This window comes from Pan troglodytes, chromosome 6 (assembly GCF_028858775.2).
Source record: "Pan troglodytes isolate AG18354 chromosome 6, NHGRI_mPanTro3-v2.0_pri, whole genome shotgun sequence".
Lineage (NCBI taxonomy): Eukaryota > Metazoa > Chordata > Mammalia > Primates > Hominidae > Pan > Pan troglodytes.
Genome location: NC_072404.2, coordinates 82,084,503 through 82,100,016, shown reverse-complemented (window position 1 = coordinate 82,100,016; position 15,514 = coordinate 82,084,503). Strand labels below are relative to the sequence as shown.

The window sequence follows — 15,514 nt, the reverse complement described above, 5'->3', positions numbered from 1 at the left end:
GCTCAAGTGATCCTCCCGCCTCGGCCTCCCAGAGTGCTGGGATAACAGACATGAGCCACCACACCCGGCCAGCGTGATGCTATATTAAGAGCACCTCTCACTCCCAGAAGCACCCGGGTTTGAATGTTAAATCATGTGGTTGCCTTATTTATAGCCCCTCCTTTGTGGTCACCGTGCTCATTGGTACATCAAAGGCTCTGAAAAGTTCTGCAGACAAGTACCCTTCACTTTGTTGAAGTTGCTGTTTCTCAAGCTTCTTTGAACTTGGAGGTTAAATTGTTTGTTTGTTTGTTTGTTTGTTTTCATAATACCTAGGAACAGCCTGTGGAGCTATGTTCTGTGGAACATTTAAGAAGGAACCAGATCCTAGCAGAGGACACTTTTTTATCTGCCCCCAAACCACTGGGGCAGAGGGCTGAGTTCATCACACATCTCGCTTCATCACATGTCAACATTGTGGGTCCCTGCAAGGTCCCTCTTGGTTATTTTATTTATCTATTTATTTATTTATTTATTATTTGAGACAGAGTCTTGCTCTGTGGCCCAGGCTGGAGTGCAATGGCACGATCTCAGCTCACTGCAACCTCTGCCTCCTGGGTTCAAGCAATTCTCCTGCCTCAGCCTCCCGAGTAGCTGGGATTACAAGTGCGCGCCACCACACTGACTAATTTTTGTAGTTTTAGTAGAGATGGGGTTTCGCCATGTTGGTCAGGCTGGTCTCGAACTCCTGGCCTCAAGCCATCCGCCTGCCTTGGCCTCCCAAAGTGCTGCAATTACAGATGTGAGCCACTGCATCTGGCTATTTTTTATTTTCTATTATTTTTACTTTTTTGTAGAGATGAGATCTCTCTTATGTTGCCCAGGCTGATCTTGAACTCCTGGCCTCAAGCGATCCTCCTGCCTCAGCCTCCTCAGTAGCTGGGACTACAGGCTTGAGCCACTGTGCCTAGCTTCCTCTTGGTGTTTCTTTTCTTTTCTTTTTTTTCTTTCTTTTTTGAGATGGAGTCTCGCTCCCATCACCCAGGCTGAAGTGCAGTGGCGCAATCTCGGCTCACTGCAATCTCCACCTCCTAAGTTCAAGCGATTCTCCTTCCTCAGCCTTCCGAGTAGCTGGGATTACAGGTATGCGCCACCATGCCTTGCTAATTTTTGTATTTTTAGTAGAGATGGGGTTTCGCCATGTTGGCCAGGCTGGTCTCGAGCTCCTGACCTCAGGTGATCCGCCTGCCTTGGTCTCCCAAAGTGCTGGGATTACAGGTGTGAGCCACCACACCCAGCCGGTGTTTCTTAATTGATTCATTTTTTGTTGTTCCCTATTCCTCTTCCCCTACCCCCAGGCCACCATGCCCTGTGCTGGATGTGGGGATGCTCCTGAACTCTGCTGTGTCACCAAGAATCACATCATAAACACTGTCCTACATAACCTGGACAAATAATGTTTTAAAGGTTGCTTAATAATCTGAATAATGTGACCATAATTTATGTAACTGCTCCTTGGTTTGGAGGCTCTTAGATTCAGTTTTTTATTTTTGTGAAGGTCAAAATAGTGAGTCAGTTTTTCCTTTTCTAAATTATTTCCTTGGGAAATAGACTAAAGAGTGCATTCCTTATTTTATTTTTTCTTTTAAAACATATTAAGATTTCTGGCTGGGCACCATGGCTCACACCTGTAATCCTAGCACTTTGGGAGGCTGAGGTGGGTGGATCACCTGAGGTCAGGAATTCGAGATGAGCCTGGCCAAAATGGCAAAACCCCGTCTCTACCAAAAATACAAAAAATTAGCCAAGCATGGTGGCACACGCCTGTAATCCCAGCTACTCGGGAGGCTGAGACAGGAGAATCACTTGAACCCAGGAGGCAGAGGTTGCAGTGAGCCGAGATCATGCCACTGCACTCCAGCCTGAGCGACAGAGTGAGACTCCATCTCAAAAAAAAAAAAAAAAAAAATTCAGGCGAGCCTCTGAGCCCTGAGAAGGAGGCATAAATGAATTAGGAGTGATTTCTTCTGTGGAATTGCTAGACTGGGGGAAGGATGAGCCAGTAGAGCAATGGCGGTTTGCAACCTGAGTGCATGGGTGGTTGCAGGGCCTCCTGAGATGTGGAGGATGGTGGAGGAGCTTTGGCAAGAGCTGAGGAAGGAGGTCATGTGGGTTCAGGATGTTGGGTGTAAGGTCCTGGAGGAGGCAGGTCTTGATCCTGACTGAGGTGAGCAAGAGGGGATCAATTTGTTTCTTTCTTTCTTTTCTTTTTGTTTTCTTTTTCTTTCTTTCTTTCTTTTTTTTTTTTGAGACAGAGTCTCACTCTGTCTCGCCCAGACTGGAGTGAGTGCAGTGGCGTGATCTCGGCTCACTGCAGCCTCTGCCTCCTGGGTCCAAGTGATTCTCCTGCCTCAGCCTCCTGAGTAGCTGGGACTTTAGATGCCTGCCACCACACCCAGCTAATTTTGTGTTTTTTTAGTAGAGACGGGGTTTCACCATGTTGGCCAGACTGGTCTCGAACTCCTGAACTCAGGTAATCCACCCGCCTCAGCCTCAAAGTGCTGGGATTACAGGTGTGATCCACCACGCCCAGCCGGGATCAGTTTCATTCTACATCTTCCTGTGTCATTTGAATCGTTTACAAGGAGAATGTATTTGTGTCTTAAAGAAAAAAATGTGGTCACATGTAGGCAGTAGCTAAAGCTGTAGCAGTTGGTAGATTATGTGGTGGGTGGGGGGCACCATGTAGATCGGGGTCCCCTGCTACTGATCAGAGAAGAAGGTTTGTTGTTGTTGGGGTTTTTTGTTTTTTGGAGATGGAGTTTTGCTCTTTTGCCCAGGCTGGAGTGAAGTGGTGCGATCTCGGCTCACTGCAACCTCCGCCCCCCAGGTTCAAGTGATTCTCCTGCCTCAGCCTCTTGAGTAGCTGGGATTACAGGTGCCCGCCACCATGCCAGGCCAATTTTTGTATTTTTAGTAGAGACGAGGTTTCACCATGTTGACCAGGCTGTTCTTGAACTCCTGACATCAGGTGATCTGCTCACCTCGGCCTCCCAAAGTGCTGGGATTCCAGGCATGAACCACTGTGCCCCGTGTAATTTTTTTCCCTATTGCCCAGGCTGGATTGCAGTGGTGGGATCATGCCTCACTGCAGCCTAGAATTCTCTTTTTTTTTTTTTTTTTTTTTCAGAGATGGGGTCTTGCTATGTTGTCCAGGCTGGTCTTCAACTCCTGACCTCAAGTGATCCTCCTGCCCTGGCCTCCCAAAGAGCTGGGATTACAGGCACAAACCACCATGCCCAACCAGGGTGATGAGTTTTAGATAAAGCAGTCAGGAAAGGCTTCTCTGAGGAGGTGAGGGAGCCAGCTCTGTAACTTTCTGGGGCAAGAGGTCGTGGGAAATACCCACACCCACATCATTCGAGGTGGGGCCTCCCTCCCGCTCCCCCGGGTACCACATTTTGGGTTCCTTCCTCAGTTACGCACATGGCGTGGCAAGCTGAATTGTAGTTGCTGGCATCCCCACTCCACCCCCTTGCCGGGCCCCGTTTGGCCATGCCTCTTGTCCAGTGTCTGACACAGAGTCTGGCACCTAGTAGGGCCTCAGGAAGTGGGGTCCCTCCTGATGAGATTGAGCAGGAAAAGCCCAGTCCCCACCTCCACAGGCAGGGCAGGACCTGCGTCCTCGCAGGCGGAGGGGAGAATGCGTCATCTGGGCGCCCTTTTTATCCCCACCGGCTGCAGGACCACGCCACCAGCTGCAGCCACCCTGCACCGTGTCCTTAGGCCCTTGTCATGCTTTGAACTTGAAACTTGCAGTAAATTCCTTTGTGGCTCTTGTCTGGGTGGGAATCACTGTCTGGGGAATAAATCAACTGCATGTAGGAGGTTTATTTTAATTTTTTTTTGAGACAGAGTCTTGCTCTGTCGCCCAGGCTGGAATGCAGTGATGCGATTTCAGCTCACTGAAACCTCCGTCTCCTGGGCTTAAGCGATTCTCCTGCCTCAGCCTCCCAAGTAGCTTGGATCACAGGCACCTGCCACCACGCCCAGCTAATTATGGTATTTTTAGTAGAGATGGGGTTTCACCATGTTGGCCAGGCTGGTCTCAAACTCCTGACCTCAGGTGATCCACCCACCTCGGCCTCCCAAAGTGCTGGGATTACAGGCATGAGCCACCTTGCCCAGCCTATTTTAATTCTGGAGATGAGGTCTCGCTCTGTCGCCCAGGCTGGAGTGCAGTGATGAGATCATGGCTCACTGCAGCCTCCACTCCCTGGGCTCAAGCAATCCTCCTGCCTCAGCCTCCCGAGTAGCTGGGACTACAGGAGCGAGCCACCATGTCTGGCTAATTTTTGTATTTTTTTGTAGAGACAGGGTCTCACTGTGTTACCCAGGCTGGTCTCAAACTCCTGGCCTCAAGCGATCCTCCTGTCTCAGCCTCCCAAAGTGCTGGGATTACAGGCATGAGCCATGGTGCCCAGCCTCATGTGAGGTTTAAGTCTGTGTTGCTGGACCCAGCTGGAAGTCAGTAGTGGCTCTTTGCCTTCGCGGGGGTTTGCTGGGGAACTCAGAGGGCAGTGAGGCCCAGGCTGTGCCCACAGGGAGCTCCCAAACAGCTTGCCTTTGGCCTGCGAGAATATGGACTGAGGAAGCTCCCGTTAACCAGGTTTCAAAAACTCCATCGTATATACATTGGCTCCCCTGGGAGGAGACGTAGGACATGGAGAATGTCAGCGCTGGAAAGGACCCTAGCTATTTCTGACCTAATCCTTTGTTATGTCATGGAGAAACTGAGGCACCCATCTGGGAAGGCCAGACTTGGCTCGCCCTGGCCAAGCCAGTGTGTCACTGATGACTCCCTGGAGGGATAGGGAATTTCCCATGGTTTCTCAACTGCAGGAAGCTGAAAATGTCTCAGCATGCATGGAATTTGATGAGGGTTTTGTCCCTGTGATGCGGGGGCAGCCGAGAGTCCCACTACTCAGAGGAAGAATGAAGCGAAGTATCACGTACAGTTGCCATGGGCTCGTGGCTTGGATTTTTGCAGCTGTTGAAACAACTGGTCCCTGGGCCTGTGACCCCTGGGAGGGGAGGGAGTCAGGGAGAGATTACCTGAGGGTCCGCCTGGGCCCGGACAGCTGGGGACAAGGACAGCTGAGCAGGCAGCTTCTCACCAAGAATAGCCATGCTGGGTCACCTTCGACCTGGGGACCCTTCTCTGGGCTCTAAGCACAGAGGGCAGGTAGAAACAGACCTTAGCTGGGCTACAGCGGTTCTGTTCAGTTAGCAGAGGTCACAGAGCTCTCTCTGCATAGGAAAGTGCCCTAGAAATGGATATGGGGTAGGAGCTGGCACCTGCCAGGCACCCACTGTGCGTGTGGTCAAGAGGGAGGGTTCTGGCTGGGCGTGGTAGCTTGCACCTATAATCCCAGCACTTTGGGAGGCCAAGGCAGGAGGGTCACTTGAGGCCAGAAGTTTGAGACCAGCCTCACCACATGGCAAAACCCCGTCTCTAATAAAATACAAAAAAAAAAAAAAAAAAAAGCCTGGTGTGCTGGCACGCACCTATAATCCTGGCTACACTGGAGGCTGAGGCATGAGAATTGCTTAAACCTGGGAGGCGAAGATTGCGGTGAGCAGAGATTGCACCATTGCACTCCAGCCTGGGGACTCCAGCCTGGGCAACAGAGTGAGACTCTGTCTCAAAAAAACAAAAGAGGGAGGGTTCTGAAGCCAGACTAGCTGGGTGTCCTACTCGGCCTGGGTGACCTTACCCTCTGTTTCCAAATCTGCAAGGTAAAAATGTGATGTATTCTTATAATGAATAGCCCAGCGTGGTGGTGCATGCCTGTAATCCCAGCTACTCGGGAGGCTGAGGCAGGAGAATCACTTGAACTCAGGAGGTGGAGGTTGGAGTGAGCCGAGATTGCACAAGTGTACTCCAGCCTGGGTAACAGAGCGAGACTCCGTCTCAAAAAAAAAAAAAAAAAGTGCCCTGTCCATTGAGGAGCATGCAGTTGGCACTTCATAAATGCAGCTGCTATCTTAATTATTTTATTTTGTTATATTTATTTTTTGTAGAGACAGGGTCTTGCTATGTTGCCCACACTGGTCTTGACCTCCTGGGCTCAAGTCATCCTCCTGTTTCAGCTTCCCGAGTAGCTGGGATTACAGGCTGCATAACTGCACCTGGCTTATTTATTCATTTATTTATTTATTTATTTATAAGAGATGGGGGTCTTGCTATGTTGTGCAGGCTGTTCTTGAACTCCTGGGCTCAAGTGATCCACTTGCCTCAACTTCCCAAAGTGCTGGGATTACAGGTGTGAGCCACTGTGCCTGGCTTATTTTCCTTCCTTCCTTCCTTCTTTCCTTCCTTCCTTCCTTCCTTCCTTTCTCTTTTTTTCTTTCTTTTTTTCTTCCTTCCTTCCTTTCTTTCTTTTCTTTCTTTCTTTTTTTTTTTTTTTTTGATGGAGTCTCACTCTGTCGCCCAGGCTAGAGTGCAGTGACGCGATCTCGGCTCACTGCAACCTCCGACTTCCGGGTTCATGCCATTCTCCTGCCTCAGCCTCCTGAGTAGCTGCGACTACAGGCGCCCACCACCACGCCTGACTAATTTTTTATATTTTTAGTAGAGACAGGGTTTCACCATGTTAGCCAGGATGGTCTCAATCTCCTGACCTCGTGATCCGCCCGCATCGGCCTCCCAAAGTGCTGGGATTACAGGCGTAAACCACTGCGCCTGGCCTCTCTTCTTTTCTCTTTTTTCTTTTCTATTCTTTTCTTTTCTTTTCTTTCAGATAGAGTCTTGCTCTGTCACCCAGGCTGGAGTGCAATGGTGCCATCTTGGCTCACTGCAACCTCCGCCTCCTGGGTTCAAGCAATTCTCCTGCCTCAGCCTCCCAAGTAGCTGGGACTACAGGCATATGCCACCACGCCTGGCTAATTTTTGTGTTTTCAGTAGAGATGGGGTTTCCCCATGTTGGCCAGGCTGGTCTCGAACTCCTGACCTCAAGTGATCTGCCCACCTTGGCCCCGCAAAGTGCTGGGATTATAGGCGTGAGCCACCATGCTCAGCATGAGACTGGGTAATTTATAAAGGAAAAGAAGTTTAATGGACTCACAGTTCCATGTGGCTGGGGAGGCCTCACAATCATGGTAGAAGGCAAAAGGCACGTCTTACATGGCGGCAGACAAGAGAGAATGAGAGCCAAGCAGAAGGGGAAACCTCTTATAAAATCTTCAGATCTCGTGAGACTTATTCACTACCACCACAACAGTATGGGGGAAACCACCCCCATGATTCATTAAGCTCCCACTGGGTACCTCCCAAAACGTGGAAATTATGGGAGCTACAATTCAAGATGAGATTTGGGTGGGGACACAGCCAAACCAAATCAGTCCTGCTGCCTATTGTCTGGGAGCTCAGGTGAAGCACCTGATATCTCTGAGCCTCAGTTTTCTCATCTGTGAAATGGGGGCAATTGGGGATCAGATGAGCTATCGTATGTTAAGCTCTTAGCACGGAGTCTCATGCAAGCCTGTGATTACTATGGTTGTTTGTTTTTTTTTGTTTGTTTGTTTTGTTTTTTTTTGTTTTTTTTTGTTTTTTTTTTGAGACAGAGTCTCACTCTGTCACCCAGGCTGGAGTGCAGTGGTGCTGTCTCGGCTCACTGTAACCTCTGCCTCCTGGGTTCAAGCAATTCTCCTGTCTCAACCTCCTGGGTAGCTGGGATTACAGGCACCCACTACCACATCCGGCTAATTTTTTTGTATTTTTAGTAGAGACGGGGTTTCACCATGTGGGCCAGGCTGGTCTTGAACTCCTGACTTCAGGTGATCCGCCCACCTCAGCCTCCCAAAGTGCTGGGATTATAGGCATGAGCCACCAAACCTAGCCACCCTTCCACTTTCCGGGGTCTGTGGACCCTGAGGCCTTAGGCTGGGCTGCAGCTTGGGGAGGGGAGAAAGGGGGAGGCCCAGGAGAGAGTTAGGAGGGTTTTCTTTCCTGTCCCAAGAGAGACAGAAGGGGACATCTTTATGCAAGAAGTCTGTGGCTGTGTCCCTCTATTAGGAAATAGGCTGGTAGCCTTTTGTGGGCCCTGTAACCGTCTGAGGGCGAGGATGGGGGTCTCGGAGACCACTTGCACAACACCTAGGTCCCACATACGGGCCACAGGGGGTCTCGGGTCAACAGCTGAGGGCCTGAGCCCACCTGGTGGGGGGGTGGCTTGTAATCCTTGAGAACGGGTTCATCCCTGGCCCAGGACTTACAGTTTCCTTGAGAAGTGGAAAGCCATTGCTTCTTTTTTTTTTTGTCTTTTTAAAAATGAAGTCTTTCTCTTTCCCCTAGGCTGGAGTGCAGTGATGTGATTTCAAGTCAAGTGATCCTCCCACCTTAGCCTCCTCACTAGCTGGGATTACAGGCACCTGCCACCACACCCGGCTAATTATTTTATTTTTAGTAGAGATGGGGTTTCACCATATTGGTCAGGCTGGTCTTGAACTCCTGATCTTAGGTGATCCGCCTGCCTCGGCCTCCCAAAGTGCTGGGATTACAGGCATGAGCCACCGTGCCCGGCCTGGAAACATTGCTTCTGAGGGCGTACTTTCCTGGGGACGCTCTGGAGGGCTGGAAGAGTAGGGGGAGACCTGAGGAGGACCTGCCCAAGACCACACAGCCAACCATTCCTGCCTCGGTTTCCATGGCAAGACCATGTCTCTACAAAAAAATACAAAAATTAGCCCAGTGTAGTGGCAGGTGTCTGTGGTTTCAGCTACTCGGGAGGCTGAGGTAGAGGATTGCTGGAGCCCAGGAAGTCAAGACTGCAGTGAGCCACCATATCGCCAATGCACTCTAGTCTGGGTGACAGAGCAAGACCCTGTCTCAAAAAGTAAATAAACAGGGGTTGGGTGTGGTGCCTCACGTCTGTAATCCCAGCAATTTGGGAAGCCAAGGCGGGCAGATTTCTTGAGGTCAGGAGTTAGAGACCAGCCTGGCCGACATGGTGAAACCCCATCTCTACCCAAAAATACGAATCAGCCACCTCCCAACCCTAGACTCTGCGCTCCTGGGGCCACCCAGAGGCCAGCCCTAACAGCCACCTCTTTCCCTCTCCTTCTCTGCAGGCTCCCCACTGCACAAACAGTCATCTGGACCCTCCTCCTCCCCGGCTGCAGCTGCTGCCCCCGAGAAGCCGGGCCCCAAGGGGGCGGAAGTGGGGGATGACTTCTTGGGGGACTTTGTGGTGGGCGAGCGGGTGTGGGTGAACGGCGTGAAGCCAGGCGTGGTGCAGTATCTGGGAGAGACGCAGTTCGCACCGGGCCAGTGGGCTGGCGTGGTGCTGGACGACCCGGTGGGCAAGAATGATGGCGCGGTGGGCGGCGTGCGCTACTTCGAGTGCCCGGCCCTCCAGGGTATCTTCACGCGGCCCTCCAAGCTGACCCGGCAGCCCACGGCCGAGGGCTCGGGGAGTGATGCCCACTCCGTGGAGTCGCTGACTGCCCAGAACCTGTCATTGCATTCGGGCACGGCCACGCCCCCACTGACCAGCCGCGTCATCCCCCTGCGGGAGAGCGTCCTCAACAGCTCCGTGAAGACCGGCAACGAGTCGGGATCCAACCTCTCAGACAGCGGCTCTGTGAAGCGGGGCGAAAAGGACCTGCGCCTGGGGGACCGCGTGCTGGTGAGTGCGGGCAGTACTGGGCTCTGGGCCCAGCTTCCCTTCCCTCCCCTGCTCCGCCCCACTTGGCGAAGCTGGACCCCCCTGGGCTGGGCAGGGTGGGGACTCGAAGGGGGCTCGGACAGGGTCCAGCCTGGGACACCCATTCCTTATCAGGACCATACAGAGTGACAAGAGAGACAGGTAATGTGGGCTCTGGAGACTGTTGCTGTGTGACCCTGGGCAAGTGTCTTAAACTTTCTGGGCCTCACTCTTTCTATCGGTAAAATGGGATATTTATTTATTTATTTATTTACTTATTTATTTATTTATTTTTGAGATGGAGTTTTGTTCTTGTCGTCCAGGCTGGAGTGCAGTGGCGTGATTTCAGCTCACTGTAACCTCCACCTCCCAGGTTCAAGCAATTCTCCTGCCTCACCCTCCCTAGTAGCTGGGATTACAGGCATGTGCCACCACGCCCGGCTAATTTTTGTATTTTCAGTAGGGACGGGGTTTCACCATGTTGACCAGACTGGTCTTGAACTCCCGACCTCAGGTGATCCACCCGCCTTGGCCTCCCAAAGTGCTTGGATTACAGGTGTGAGCCCCAGCACCCTACCAAAATGGGAATTTTAATCGTACTTCAGTCATAGTTGGAGATGCATTAAAACGTGTCACTCATTTAGACAGTGCCTAATACTAAGTACCCATACATTTTGGCTATTATTGATATTATCTATTGATCCAGCTCATCCACATGCATGTGCCAGGCATGTACTGGAAAAGGCTGGAAACTGGAGTTCTCAAGACCCCTGGTCCTGGCCAGGCACAGTGGTTCGTGCTTGTAATCTCAGCACTTTGGGAGGCTGAGATGGGAGGATCACTTGAGCCCAGGAGTTCAAGACCAGCCTGGGCAACATAGTGAGACCCCATCTCTACAAAAAAAAATACAAAAAAAATTAGCCAGGCATGGTGGCATGACCCTGTACTCCCAGCTACTCAGGAGGCTGTGGTGGGAGGATGGCTTGATCCTGGGAGGCAGAGGTTGCAGTGAGCCAAGATAGTGCCACTGCACTCCAGCTTGGGTGACAGAGCCAGACCCTGTTTCAATAATAATAATAATAAGGCCAAGCACGGTGGCTCACACATGTAATCCCAGCACTTTGGGAGGCTAAGTCGGGCAAATCATCTGAGGTCAGGAGTTTGAGACCAGCCTTGCCAACGTGGCGAAACACCATCTCTACTAAAAATACAAAAATTAGCTGGCTGTGATGGCGTGTGCCTATAATCCCAGCTACTTGGGAAGCTGAGGCAGGAGAGTCACTTGAACCCAGGAGGCAGAGGTTGCAGTGAGCCGAGATCATGCCACTGCACTCCAGCCTAGGTGACAGAGTGAGACTCTGTCTCAAAAAAGCAATAATAATAACAGTAGTAATGGTTATAACCCCTTGCCCAGGGCCAGGAGGTGCAGGCACCTTATCAGCTACAACTCGAGTGATCAGTGTTATTGAAGTTGAGAGAATTGGGTCACTGGAGCTGACAGCTTCCTGCCAGGGGCCCCTCTTCTCCACTAGTCCCAGCTGTTGGGGCCAGGTTGGAAAGGGGACAGTGACCCCCAAGTCTTCTAGAGTCTGAATACAGCAGTGACCTGGGTTGGTGGTAGTCAGGTGGATGGGACAGGGCTGTGTCTTGCTGTCCAGCCAGGCTGTGGTGGCCTTGGGCTAACCCTGCACCTGGGACCACAGTGTTGGGAAGAGACTCTTAGGGTACAGGGAAGTCCCTGACACGGACTTCTGGGCCTGGGGTGTGAGGAGCTGTCGGTGGGGCAGGGGTCCCTGTGTCCTGTCTGCAAGGCTTCCTGGGGGAAGGTGGTTGGTCATTCCAACCCGAGGTGGGGAGCACAGGCTTGGAGCTCCAAAGCCAAGTGGAGAAGGGCAGGGGGTTTGGGGACCCAGAGCAGGGATCCCCAAAGCATATTGCTGCCTGGGATCCTCCCTTCCTGCTCTGAGAACCTGGCAAAGGTTTCTCCTGGAGGTTTCTGGGAGGAGCCTTTGGGGTTGTGGGTAGGGGAGCGAGAGGAAATGTTTACACCCATGGCCCCGTTGAATCTTCAAGCCTGTGCTGTGATGCTGCGATGTGGTTTTATCATCCTCACTTTATGGATGGGGAAACTGAGGCTCAGGGAAGTTTTTGTTTGTTTGTTTTTTGTTTTGTTTTGTTTTTCTAGTCTCACTCTGTTGCCAGGCTGGAGCGCAGTGGTGCGATCTCGGCTCACTGCAACCTCCACCTCCCAGGTTCAAGCAATCCTCCTGCCTCAGCCTCCCGAGTAGCTGGGGCTACAGGCACGCACCATCACGCCCTGCTAATTTTTTGTATTTTTAGTAGAGATAGGGTTTCACCATGTTGGCCAGGATGGTCTTGATCTCTTGACCTACCCACCTTGGCCTCCCAAAGTGGTGGGATTACAGACGTGAGCCACCGTGCCCAGCCTCAGGAAAGTTTAATAACTTGTCTGAAGTGACATGTGACAAGTGCCTGCCCACTGTTCACTGAGCTGTATTTCCTGTCTGCCCTGCCCCGGCCAGGGTGAGGGCTCTGCTTTTCTTTTCTTTTTTTTTTTTTGAAACAGGGTCTTGTTCTGTTGCCCAGGATGAAGTGCAGTGGTGCAGTCATAGCTCACTGCAGCCTCAAACTTGGACTCAAGCAATCCTCCTGCCTCAGCCTCCCAAGAAGCTGGGACTACAGGCCCATGCCACCATACCTGGCACCACGCCTTTGCTAGCCTGGTTCCTCTGGACAGAACTTCCCCTGGGTGACCTGGTGGTGAGCGTGGCCAGATGTAGTCCCTGCCCTCCAGCCATCTCCAGCTTACAGGAGAGAGACCACGAGACCAGTGATCGCAGACATCAGTGTCTCCCTACAGAGTCTGCCAAGTGTGCTGTGGTGCTCTCAGAGCCTGGCCTGGTGGGGAGGCTGCCCCGAGGAATGGTGTGAGGGCAGAACTTAGGGAATGGCCTGGCATTGGCCTAGTGATGTGGGGCCAGAGCATCGTGCCAGGCAGAGACCCATGGCCTGAGAGACTAGAGAAACTGTGAGAAGAGGCCTGGCACGGTGGTTCACACCTGTAATCCCAGCACTTTGGGAGGCTGAGGCAGGTGGATCACCTGAGGTCAGGAGTTCGAGACCAGCCTCACCAATATGTTGAAACCCTGTCTCTACTAAAAATACAAAATTTAGCCGGATGTGGTGGCACGTGCCTGTAGTCCGAGCTACTCGGGAGGTTGAGGCAGGAGAATCGCTCGAACCTGGGAGGCGGAGATTGCAGAGAGCCGAGATCACGCCATTGCACTCCAGCCTGGGTGACAGAGTGAGACTCTGTCTCAAAAAAAAAACAAAAGAAACTGAAAAGAGCAGGGAGGCTGAGTGGGCAGTGGGGGAAGCCAGGGAAAGATCACACCCCAGATGCTGACCTGGGTGACCCCACAGGGCCAGGGACCTGGGATGGAGCCAGGGCTTTGCTCTAAGAGCTGAGGTAGCCGTGGAAGCTGCAGCTGTGTGACAGGTTCATGGGTTAAGGACATCACACCTGCTGCTTGGTGGGGATGGGATCGGAGGAGGCAAGAGTGGAGCAGGGGCCGTGCGCGGTGGCTCACACCTGTAATCCCAGCATTTTGGGAGGCTGAGGTAGGCGGATCACTTGAGGTCAGGAGTTCGAGACCAGCCTGGGCAACATGGTGAAACCTCACCTCTACTGAAAAATACATGGTGGCCGGGCGCGGTGGCTCACGCCTATAATCCTGGCACTTTGAGAGGCCGAGGCAGGCAGATCACGACGTCAGGAGATCGAGACCATGGTGAAACCCCGTCTCTACTAAAAATACAAAAAATTAGCCGGGTGCAGTGGCGGGAGCCTGTAGTCCCAGCTACTCGGGAGGCTGAGGCAGGAGAATGGCGTGAACCTGGGAGGCGGAGCTTGCAGTGAGCCAAGATGGTGCCACTGCACTCCAGCCTGGATGACACAGCCAGATTCTGTCTCAAAAAAAAAAAAAAAAAATGGTGACGGGCGCCTGTAATCCCAGCTACTCAGGAGGTTGAGGCAGGAGAATTGCTTGAACTCAGGAGGCAGAGGTTGCAGTGAGCTGAGATGGTGCGGCTCCACTCCAGCCTGGGCAACAGAGCAAGACTCCGTCTCAAAAAAAAAACAAGAAAAAAACCCAGAGTGGAGCAGGAACGGCAGGGCCCAGGAAGGAGGCTGGACTCCTGGACCCCTGCACCATCCTGTCCAAGGAACTTGTTTTGGGACCGTCACTCTGCTCTTCCTCCTGTGGCTCCCAGGAAAGCCAACCCCATCCAACAGGACCTGGGCAAACAGCTTAGTCTCCCTGACCTGTCCTTCAGGATCTCCGGGGTCTGTGGGCACCTACTGGGGGTGGGTACAGCAGGGAAATCAGGCCCAGGTCTGTGATATTGGGCAAGTCACTTACAGAGCCTCATCCTCATTCATTCATTCATTCATTCATTCATTCATTCTCCATGTGTCTGTTCAGCAAAATGGCCATGGCCCAGCACTCTTGTTTTGCTTTATGCTTTTATGGAGAGCATTAAGAGAGCTGATGGCAGCCGGGCACGGTGGCTCGTGCCTGTAATCTCAGCACTTTGGGAGGCCAAGGCAGGCGGATCACTCAAGGTCAGGATTTGGAAACCAGCCTGGGCAACATAGCAAGACCCCATCTCTACTAAAAATACAAAAAAAAAAAAAATAGCCGGGCATGGCAGTGCATGCCTATGCTCCCAGCTACTGGGGAGACTGAGGTGGGAGGATCACTTGAGCTCAGGGGGTCAAGGCTGCAGTGAGCCACGATGGGACCACTGCACTCCAGCCAGGGTGACAGAGTGAGACGCTGTCTTGAAAAAAAGAGAGAGAGAGAGAGAACTGGTGGATGTGAGGATGAGTCATAGTCTGCAAGGAGCTATGGCTGTGCACAGTCTGACTAATGTCGTGGGAGTGCCCTGGGCATGGGCCTGTGACCCTGTTGAGGTGGGAAGTGGAGGCTCTGGGGGTTACTGACCAGCCCAGATTGCTCCCTGGATTGGGGAGCAGTAGGTTTAACCCTAGTTTGATCCCGCCTGGCATTCCCCCTGCACCTGCTCTCCCTGCAGGGAGTGGATGCTTCTGACCATCTCTGGGTGTGGTGTGCAAGAGAAGGGCATGAGGTGGGCACTGCCACTGCCCTAGAAGTGTCTGCTAAGCCCTGGCCTGTCTGCAGGGTTGGCAGCAGCAAGGGGGCTGGGCTATCTTGACCTTGACTTCTCAATCTTTAAGTAGATTGCATCCTGTGGTTGAAACACTGCTTTCTGGGAGGGCATACCTCACACTGGGCACTGTGCCTAGCATGGTTTTTTTTTGAGACAAGGTCTTGCTCTGTCACTCAGGATGGAGTGCAGTGGTGTAGTCATAGCTCACTGCAGCCTCAAACTCTTAGGCTCAAGCGATCCTCCTGCCTCAACTTCTCGAGAATCTGGGACTATAGATGTGCACCACCATGCCTGCCTAATTTTTTTAATTTTTATTATTTATTTATTTTTTTTGTAGAGATGGGGGTCTCGCTACGTTCCTCAGGCTGGCCTCAAATTCCTGGCCTCAAGCGATCCTCCTGCGTCAGCCTCCCAAAGTGCTGGGATTACAGGCATGAGCCACTGATCCCAGCCTAGTCGAGGATTTAGGCTAGGGAAGAGAAAGGACATTCGAGGTTGGAATTACAGAGCAGCAGGATCCAAGACTGATTGTGTAGACAGAGTGGCAGAGACCTGGTGCCAGAGAGGAGGGGCTGAGAAAGCAGTCCCACCTGAAGGCCAGAGACCAGAGAGAA

General features: G+C 52.2%; 1 protein-coding gene across 4 annotated transcripts in view; it reads left to right on the top strand.

The window, feature by feature from the left end:
* CLIP2 (CAP-Gly domain containing linker protein 2) overlaps positions 1-15,514 on the top strand; it is a 114,339-nt gene that overhangs the window by 39,857 nt on the left and 58,968 nt on the right. For all 4 annotated transcript variants that reach the window (XM_531035.7, XM_001150007.6, XM_054655783.2 and 1 more), the window contains exon 3: positions 9,112-9,668. In XM_531035.7, the coding sequence (XP_531035.2) occupies positions 9,112-9,668 (557 nt within the window). The remainder of the gene's footprint in view (positions 1-9,111; positions 9,669-15,514) is intronic.